The 10636-nt window shown below is 46.6% G+C and overlaps 1 protein-coding gene across 1 annotated transcript; it reads left to right on the top strand.

Moving 5' to 3' along the window:
* Positions 1 to 7170: 7170 nt before the first annotated feature.
* LOC125758221 (antifreeze protein Maxi-like) lies at positions 7171 to 9219 on the top strand. Its single transcript, XM_049415172.1, has 2 exons — positions 7171 to 7303; positions 8606 to 9219. The coding sequence occupies exons 1-2, from the start codon at positions 7171 to 7173 to the stop codon at positions 9217 to 9219; spliced, it is 747 nt and encodes a 248-aa protein (XP_049271129.1).
* The last annotated feature ends 1417 nt before the right edge of the window (positions 9220 to 10636 follow it).

The raw sequence follows: 10636 nt of genomic DNA, 5'->3' as shown, positions 1-10636 counted from the left end.
CTGGTTCCCGCCCATATTTGCGTCGCCGATTACTTAAATTTCAGGCCAGGCAGAACAAAATAAAATCACAGATTGCTGTAATGTTAGAGCTCCTGCTGAGCGATAGCCTCCTCTGCAATGCTCGAGCGCAAGACGCACAAGCATGGAATAGGCAGCCCGCACCGCAGGTAGCCTACAATGCAGTGCTGAGCAGTATCGAAGATACATGTATCTTCGATACTATCTTAGATACACTTTGGGTATCTTGTATCTGTATCGCGATACTTCTCGCAAGACGTGTATCAGTATCTGTATTTCCGATACATTAAAGGATGTATCGTGTATCTTAAGATACAAGATACTGCAATCGCACCACCACCGTGCGAAGCAGTAAACGTTGGCTGAGCTCCGCTTCTCAAGCTGATACTGCTGCCACTAAATCACAAGAATGAAACTGAAGGCAATGACATTATTTTATCGTTCTGCCAGAGTTTTCCAGCGAGGATAGGCAATGAGCTCTGAGCGTCCCTATTGGTTGAGCAGAGTTACGTGGTGTTGCTCTCGACAGACAAGCGCACGACCGTCTACGCCCACCCGACCTTTTGCTTAATCGTTTTTTTTGTCACTGTCGTGACACTTTTAGCCACTCTCCTGTGCCGCGTACTAAAATGCGTGCGGTGTCTTTCGCACACATGCTGAGGCCGCTGTAGTGTCATTGTCGAAGTTCTTCTTGCGTCGTGCTTCGTGACGAAGTCCGAAGAATGCAAGAATGGCGGGTTGCTTTGCCTCTCGTGACCTTCACAGATGGCAATTTCGAGGATCTCGTGGATGTAAGTTTGACTTACATGCAATGAGATTGACTTATATGCAAATAAGATTCTAACAGGTATAACACCAACGGTACCGATGCTTGATCTAACAGAAGAAGAATTCACCTAACAGACGCTATCTTGGCGTACGTCTCTTTTTTTGTATTCAAAGAGTTTTTAAAATCATAATTTCATTGTTAACACAAGTTCATTCTTTGCTATCCTTCTTTTCCATCCCATACATTACCTATGTCTCTATTTTTTTTCTTCCGGTCTGCTTACTGCAACATATCTTTAACGTGCTGCCAAGGTAAGCTCTGTTTTATTCCTAGTTTTAACTGTCTGCGTCGTTTCTGCTACTCTTTACATACTTATATTCCACTTGAATTTACTGTTATGTAAAGGTGATGATGAGAACAAACGTATAATAATCTGGGCACGCCTTGATTATACAGCAATGAAAATTCTCCTTATTACTAAGTAAAATAGCGAAATTGAGTTTGAATAATAATAACGTAAATTTTAGGAGCCATCTTTAGTAAGTTCGCAAAGGTATTCGAGAAACATTGTCATACCAAGTGCTCCGTTTTTCTTATGAGCGTCCCAGATAGCCGTTTTACGCCATTTTCCATAGGTACTGAATTTAATTGTCGTAGCTATTAGGATTTACCCGCCGCGGTAGTCCAGTGGTTATGGTGCTTGGCTGCGGGCCCGTAGGTTGCGGTAGCCGGATTTCGATGGAGGGAAAATGGTATAGATGCCCGTGTGCTTATGTGTAGGTTTTAGAACCCCCGGTGGTCAAAATTTCCGGAGCTCTCCATACAGCGTCTCTCATAATCATGTCGTAATTTTGGGACAATTATTATAAGCTCTTGGGGGCGCTTCCTGTATCGTGTTCCTGTATCGTACTTATTCGCTGTGTTTGATACGGAACCGCTTTTCTATTTTACTTAGATAGATTTCTTTTCGTTGTTTAGGCTTCCCTAAATTCTTTTATTGTTGCTATTCACCATATAATCGGATCTATAAGTAGCATTAGTGGGAATAGAGGCGGTGTCTGCGGCGCTCCTTTGTTTGAAAAGAAAATAAAACTTCACTTCACCTTGTGCTACTTTGAAACGGTTCTGGGCTGCGCATGTTCTTGGTGACGTACACCTGTCCGGTGATCCGTTATTGCGAAAATCGTAATATGTTTACCGGCAAGGCAGAACTCATTTGCACCATCGTGCGGAGGCTTCTTATTTGCACCATCGTGCAGAGGCTTCTTATTAAAGTTCATATGGTTAGTTGACAACCCGCTTTCTGGTCAGCAAGCAGAGCAGCGACTCCCATCAATTACAAGAGCTACAAGCAAGAACCGCTGTCAGCGAAATGTATAAAAAGCTGTCATGTTAAGCAGCTAAAACAACGCCAATAAGCTGTTTCGGAATGAAGCTGATATACTTTGAGCAAGAAGTACCAAAAAAAAAACTCAGATACTAACAGATTTTTAATTCAAATGAAACAAAGTTGGTCGCAGTTAATAAATTTTCAAGCGAACATTTATGTGCATAGGCGTTTAGTGCTGCATTATATAGATATATAATAACAAATTTGAGAATGTATCGAAGTATCTTAAGATACAATTGGAATGTATCGTATCGGATACAATTACCGTTGCAGTATCTTGTATCTGTATCTCAAATACTTCTTGCCTGAGTATCTTGTATCGTATCGCGATACAATTTCAAAGTATCTTTGCCCAGCCCTGCTACAATGCGTCACAGTCGTCCCAGCACAATCGTAGGACAAATTTTATTACAAAATTACGTTATTGCTGCGTTCAAGTAAAACTTTGCCTGGCTTGTTAATTTCCCAGTCTGCAGCCGACAATAGCCACTGTCGAAAGTGGGGGGCTCCGCCCCCCCCCCCCCCGCCCCCCCCGGTAGATACGCCTATGCGTACCTGTAGGTCTTTCTGCGTGTTCCATCTTTCTTGCGCTGTTTAATCTTTCTTACGCAATTTTCTGTGGTCATAGGAGCAGACAGGTGCTATGTAGTAGTTGAAAAGATCTCTAAGTGCGAGTGACAACGTATACTCAACAGAGAATATTGGATTAATCTAATGGTAACGAGGAAGTACGTCACAACTGTCTTCTCTTGATGTATGCAGCTTACTGTAATGCCCATTCCTCTAACTACCGTTCATGCTCAAACGTTGACCACTGCGACCGCCTTGCCCAGCCACACAGGCTTCCGGCCCCTCTTTGCGATACATACTTCCGAGCCAGGCATGAGGGGGTCATAAGACAGATGCATGGGCAGTAGTGTAACGTGTTTCAATGCTACCAGCCGATGAACATTATGGCAACTCAGTGCAACTGGATATTCTAGAAATGCGGAAGGCACAAGTCGGGAGTTACATGTTTGATTCGAAATATCTGACGTACTGCTTACGTTCCGCAATTCAGTGCGCATTGACTTGCCCAGTGACACGTATTGTCAGCTTTTTTTTACGTCAGTTAACATGTAGTGGAAATGTTTGGTGTGTTTTCCAGATGGGAAAGAAGGTTAAGGTCTCCGGCCAAGTTCCCAAAGGTTTCGTCTTCACTCAGCCGTTTGTCGACTTCTTGAACAGAGAGGAACCGTCCACAGAGGTAAGTACATTCAATCCGTTATAATAAATCCACCTTCACCCCTCACTCTTTTCTAAAACAACAAACAAAAAACGACAGACATGCAGGTGATCTCCAAAGGATGTGCTAGAATGGTCCAGAGAGGCTCCTTATGCAAACCTCAAAAGATGTCTTATGAAGGTCCCAGCTGGGCTCTTTTTTTTGGATGTCCTTGAAAAAAGTTTGTTCTTTTCATCGCTTTTTGGTGTAGGACGTAATCTGCATCGTATAGACCTTTTTCAAGCACACGAGTGCCACCAACGGGCGCGCAAGCACTCATGGGAAACGTTTGTATGCCGCAGTAGCCGCCGCGACGAGCGCGCGGGCCTCGCGCTGTAGCTTTCCGCTTGCGCCATGCCAGGACTTCTTAGACACATAGACACAGTGAATTTAGTAAGGTGCAACATGTTACTGCGCAATTCAATCACGATATCAGTGTTTAGCTGCGACGGCCTCTCGACGATTTCCATCTGTCCCACTGTTGGACCAGTTGAGTGGCTCAGAAGCGTAACCTTTTATTTATTTATTTTTTTGGCCCCAGTGCGCCTTCATAAATGAAAAAAAAAATACAACTCGGTCGCCTATGAAGTGCAGGACCGGTCTATGATTAGCGGATGCATTTGGAATCAACGTCCCTCGACACTGTCGACGAGTACACTAGAAAGTGTAGTCAGCATTTGGGGAAATGAGATACATTCATTGCGTCGCTCGCACCATAAATGTAACGAACGATAAGTGCCTATATACTAACCTTCGTTGGTGCCATAACTACAGGTTGGAATAATACTTAGAGCGAAAAAAGGAAGGAGCAGTACAAGGAAGGAAATGCACTGAAAGTTTATTGCACGCGTGAAAAAAAGCATATATACAAAAATGGGAGTGCGTCGCGCGTGTCATAAAGAGGCACGAAAAGTCAAACAACCAAGGTGCGTGCTTACAGTTGATTAATAAAGTTGAATTCCTTGTCTTGTGACGACTGAGAACTGACACAAAGTGTGGTGTTATTTGTGACATGTTATGCCTCCGAAATTTCTCGCGTTGTCTGATTAGGTTGATGGTACAAAATTACTGTGCTTTCGAAGATGGGATTACATTTTCATGACTGACATAGTGATGGGATATGAGACGGCTCCATTCAATGAATTTCGATCCTCGCTGAGGCGCGTACTAATACATCGACCAGTCTGGCCGATGTACATGTGGACACCAGAAAGAGAAATTTGCGGTTAACTCCTACACAATTTACAAAACAATTGGCATGCCTCTGACCGCATTTTTCTTTGCCCACCGCAGACCACTGCGACCTTAATGGCCTAAGCTTATTTGGGGCGGCAAACACAACCTTCCCCCCACATCGCTTCCCTACGCTCTTCAGGCCATGTGACTTATACATATGTGGAATAACTGCAATATTTCTAGTTTCTTCATTATTTACGGATGCAGGACGTCCGTGTTAATCTTTCTTTGCCATGCGAACAGATTTTCGCAAACCGATACAACGATACGCAGGATATCCCGCCTCTTTGATCACTTTGCAGCTGGAAACTACTGCTCATCTTATGTGCGCAAGTTTTTTGCTAATGCCGTGCGTAATCATGACATCACAATTCCTCATTTAACAAGATTCGAATACGCCGACGCAAAATTAAACACCGATTTCACTGAACGCGGGCTACAGTGCCCGTAAACAGGCTCCGCAGTGAAACTTAAAAGCATATGTATCAAGAAACTGTAAATTATCAGAGCAAGGCATCTCGCAAGTGAATTCTAGTCCGATCGGTTTTTCTTTACACGATTAGAATGTGCTCACTTCTTTGTACAGCGCGTGACTTGTCAATTAAAATCAAATAATCATATGTATACCTGAACACTGTAGCACCTCTCTACAGGTTGGTTAAACCCGATCACGAGCAGCTATGGCATTAAATGCCATAGTGGCTTGTGAACAAGTAATCATTGAATAAATGCGAATTCGGTCTTCAAGCTCACGATAGCACGTTTTGAATGCATGTATCGGCACGTGATAACTCGCATGCCGCTTAACTGTTACATCCGGATATACATCCGCTCGGTAATACCTACACTGACTTGTAGTGTGCACGTACCTCACAGGAGTACGGCCACTAGCGTGGGTTCGGACTTAGCGAGCCACAGGGCCGCGTTTGCCGTCGCCTCGCGTGAACTAGCGCGCCGCTGCACACGTACGTTCAAACGCAAACAAGGCGCCGAGCGTAGCGCGGCAAGTACACAGTACTGCTCTCGAAACCCGCAACACTTTATTGCCTGCGGCAACACCACAAAACGCAGTACAACGCCCGCTCCCAAAGGCGGCGGGAGAAGCAAAACAGGCTTAACCACGCCACGGGCGAAAGTACAACACAAAGGGTGCCGCTAGCACGTCTCCGCGGGCAAAAAGGGCTCACGGCGACACGCCACTGAGAGAAACGTTCTCTCGCGACTATGCTGCGTGCTCTCACGATCAGCGACCAAAACAGGGCCCGATCGTTCGAGCAAGGGCAAACTCCGCTCGCGTTGGCTTCGATAGGTACGGTTTCGGCGTAGTAAGACCACGCGCGAATGCACCGCACCGCTCTTCGGCCTAGCGTTCGGAAAGGACAACGTAAGGTAAGCGCTCGCCGCTGGCGCAAGGCACCGTTGGCGAACTCCGTCCGAGCGAGCCCAAACAAAGGAGCCGACGGACAGGAAAGAAAATGCGTGCTTACCCTACGAGGTCCAGAGAGGGTCTGACTCCCCCGCCGCGCGCAACGTCTCGCGAGACGCGAGCACGCGAGACTCGAACGTGGCGCCACCGTCGCGATCCGGCGCCGGGGTGAGGGGGTTAACGTCACCCCCGCTCGCCCAGCGCCGTAGGACGGCGGAGGAGGGGAGCGACATGATCGGACATGAGGATGGCAGAAATAGGCGAAAAACCCGCGCAATGGCGACGGGCAAGCCTCAATCCCCACAGACTGCATCATTCCTTTCGCATTTCATGCGTAGAGATACATGCAGGTGTGTTCAGACATGTGTAATATTAAGGATTTAATAATAGCCAACCAGCGGCGTCGCGTTTTTTTCGTTTGGCGCTCCCACGGCGCCAACGAGCAGCGAGCGACGGAACAGCCGGCGGGCACGCCGTACACACTTTTCCCATAGTGCTTCGCGCGCCCACGGGGGGTTCTGGGATTGCTTGAAAAAGGACTATTGGCCACACTCAACAATGATTCTCGCTGCTATTATTCATATTCGGCTTTCTTCTACGGATCTCGTTAACGTGATTTTAATGGGAACAGGAATGATTAAAAAATAATATTATCCCCGATAACAAAGGTTCGTGTGGCATTTTAATTTGGTAATGTGGCAACGTATCGGAAACTAATAAAACAGCCACGGCCAAGCCCTTTCGTCTTAACATTAGTACCATTGCATAGTGACAATGTTGCGTTGCTACTAGTAGATGTGTAAGCTTGATGTCTACAAAACTAAATGATTTTTTCCATAATGTAGCTTGCAATGAGATATTACAGCAAAAGCATTTTTAACCTTGCAATACAAGCGGCCTGCGACTGTCACCAACCACCAGCTACTTGCTCACCGTTTTGTTCTACTTCCGCTATCTAATTGTCCAATTCACAGCACTTTCGCGGTCGTATTGTTTGGCTCACGAACCACCAGAGTCCTAATTGTTTGTCCTATGATTATAGAATTACCCATTTCAAGAGAGTACAAATGCTAAAAGAAGCCCTCATCCTGCAGATGACGTTCCACCTGATCAGCGCTGTTCACATGACAGGGACCATCAACAAGGCGAAGACGGATGCACACCTCGACGGTCATCGTCGAGGCGGGAACGTGAGCGAAGGCCAGCGACGGTAAGATATCTACGTCATGTCAGTCATTGACGAAGGCGCCAGTACGGCTTATCGCAAATAACTATATCGTGATAAGCATCTACAGCCACGTGCTCAAAATCAAGTGCGTGTTTGTGCTGCTGGCGATGTTACAGAGCATACTTTATGCTTTAATGGACACCCAGAACGTGCTATACCGCCGTTCTCTGCGGCCTACGTGACCGAGATGGCCAACTACACTGCAGAGATTTGGCGTGCGCATCGCTTGCGGAAACTAAAGCCGCTCACCATCACCGCGTTGACCCAACAAGATATCCGCCACACCCCTGCGTATAGTCAGGCCCGGGTACAAAGAACACTTCACAGCAAACGCGTGTCCGTTTTCTAACAGTGACAGCGTGAGTGTAGTACCCAACACGTGCGCACCTAATTATAACCGTAGCTGATGGTGCATTTCAGTGAAGTGGCACCGGTTTTCGCACAGCAGCAGATCACTCAGTAGCAAATAACTTTACAGATGCGCACGTACATGTGAGAGAGTTCTATGAGTGGTCCGACCGCTCTTACATCGGCCACTGCACTGTACATGTTCGCGGTCATAGTTTTGACGTGCTCCTTGACATTGCCACAGCACGCAGTCAAAAGTTCTTGTGAGAGAAAGCGAATCTTTGTTGCACTCGGGTAAAAGAAAAGCCCTTGTAGGGTGCTCAAAGAGGCCCTGAGCCACATCGCGTGCTTGGGGGAAAAACACATACACCGGAAAGCAGACGCTGCTGTGAACACCTTGGCCGCGTGTCGTGCGCGGCATCTTCATCATCATTCTCAGCCTGTTTAGTCCACCACAGGACGAAGGCCTCTCGCAGTGATCTACAGCTTACCCTATCCTGCGCGAGCTGATTCCATTTTATCCCTGTGAACTTCCTAATTTCCAGAATGGTTTCAAGAAAAGTGGGAAGGACAACGGCAGAGACGGCGCGCTTAGCTGTTCGGATCAGCTGTTGTTCCGTCATCACCAGCCGCTTTTGCCTTTAAGACTGCTCGAACGCAAAAACCATCTTGTTCTTCTTTTTCTTCCGAATCACTTCTACTGACTTGTATGCGACTGTATGAAAGCATAACTTTCAAATGTCGTGCCACGTGGCAGGCTACAGACACTGCCCATAAAACAGCCATTTTATTTTATTTATTTATTTTGTTATCTTTATCATCCTTATTCCATGCCGAACGAACGATGGACAAATACGCTAGTCTGTCGCGTGGCGGCGCTGCATCTTTTGAGCCATATTGGACAAAGTGTTTACTGTGTTTTTCAGATGACGCGGAGGCCGTCCCGACGGAAGAGAGCACCACTCTCCACTTCCATCTCGAGGGTGACGGGGACCCTTCGCTGTCAGAAATCGCCACTGACATCGCCAAGGCCACCGCGAAGGCTGCTGCCGCAGCTGACGCTGCTACGCAAGCAGCACATGACATTGCCCAAGCTGTGGCTCCAGTCATAAAAGCAGCCGTCATCGAGGCGCTTGGGCCAGCCGTCGTCCATGCTGCTGCGCAGGGCGCCTCGATCGCCGTCGTGCCACAGGGACAACAACAAGCACCTGTTCTGCAGGCCGCCGAGGCAGCCGCCGACGAAGCATTCGTGAACGCCCAGCAGCCAGCGCAGGCGGCCGCTGCTGCTGCTGCAGCAGCTCAGGCCATCGAAGAGCCAGCAATGGCTGCTGCACAGAACGCACAATGGCATGCAAATGATACGGCTGGCCAGGCCGCTTCCTCGGCCGCAGCAAAAGAAGCCAAGAAGATTCTGGACGAGTGTGTGCGAAAACTTATTGCAGTCGGAGCACGATACATCTACGAGCTCATCCTGAGAATCTTTAGGTGGCTTACCGGAAAGGTAGTAGACTTTCTGAAACACCCGCCACAAGATCCATAATGCGCTGCAGAGATTCGGCGTGCGCATTGTTTTCGGTAGCTAAAGCCGCTCACCATTACCGCATTGCAATATACGCCGCGGCTGGGCCACTTCAATTACCACGACATCTGACGTCTTCACTGTACACTGTACACAGAAGTACACTAACGGCGTCCTGGGTGTCTGGGGGCTATCGCAGTAAAAATTTTTGTTCCATGTGGTTGTTTCACGAGTATTTAATAGCACCACTTTACACACGATAGATTCCATCATCATTGACTGGGCCGAAATTAACAGAACTCATAGAAAACTTCAAGATATCAACATCTGGCACCGATGGAATATGTGTTCAGCTTTCGAAATACACCGTCAACTACTCATCGGTCATTTTGTCTGAACATTTCAAGCAGTCTTTAGAATTTGATGGGCTGACCAGCGACCAGAAGGCGAGGAAAATGGTGCCGATTCCGATAGGAGGTAACCCTTCATGCGCTATGACTAAAAATGCATCTCTCTGACCAGCATTCCATGTAAGCCTATGGAACAAATAATTTGCTCTAACATCGCGCATTTGCTTGAATGTAACAACTTCTTAAGTAAGCATGAACACAGTTTTCAAACGCGCTTCTCATGTAAAACGCGACTTACGCTTACTACCTACCTGTTTTCAACTCTAGATCGAGGCTCTTGCATTCAGTGCACTTTTCTATATTTTTAAAATGCCTTTTACATGGCGTGGCATCGTCTCCTAAAAGTTGAGCAGACTTAACATTGACACCTATCTACTGCTTACCTGGATTGTGTGTTTCCTCCACAATCGAACACAATTTGTGACTGCTTACAACTCCGTTTCACCTACCTGTTTCGTAACTTCTGGTGTGCCGCAAGGGCCAGCATTTGTACCTTTGCTTTTTTTTTTTATCTGCAAAACGATCTACCACCCAATTTAACATCTAATATCCGCCTTTATGCTCATGACTGCATCGTTTATCGTTAAATAACGAACCCGGGTGACAATTTCTTACTTCAATCTGACCTTAACGCTATTTCTTCACGGAGTAAACAATGACTAATGAAAATAAGAGGTAAACAAATGTGAAATGATATTTTCTCGTCGCAGTCCCGTCTCTGCATTTTCATATAAAATTAACTGTGATCTTTCTTGTGTCACTTGCTCTAGATATTTAGGTCTTCACATCACTAACCATCTCTCATGGCAAACAAATACTGATTATGCGACAAATTCCACAAATCGGACGCTTGGTCTCTTACGTACAATTTTTTGTCGTGCCTCCTCATTCCTCAAGCTTGCTCTGTACAAAACCCTTGAAAGGTCGAAACTTTAGTTCACCTCATCAATTTGGGATCCACCTACAGGTTACTTGACGTACATTATTCAAGCGATCCAGAACCGGTCTTCGCGCTTCATCGCGTGCAG

Source organism: Rhipicephalus sanguineus, chromosome 4 (assembly GCF_013339695.2).
Source record: "Rhipicephalus sanguineus isolate Rsan-2018 chromosome 4, BIME_Rsan_1.4, whole genome shotgun sequence".
Taxonomy (NCBI): Eukaryota; Metazoa; Arthropoda; class Arachnida; order Ixodida; family Ixodidae; genus Rhipicephalus; species Rhipicephalus sanguineus.
This window is presented reverse-complemented; position numbering and strand designations above follow the sequence as displayed.

What these genes read in the sequence shown, in the direction of transcription:
- LOC125758221 (XM_049415172.1), top strand. Translation starts at nt 7,171, where the DNA reads ATGCTAAAAGAAGCCCTCATCCTGCAGATGACGTTCCACCTGATCAGC. An exon ending in AGGCGGGAACGTGAGCGAAG is followed by an intron (nt 7,304 to 8,605) that starts GCCAGCGACGGT and finishes TGTGTTTTTCAG; the next exon opens with ATGACGCGGAGGCCGTCCCG.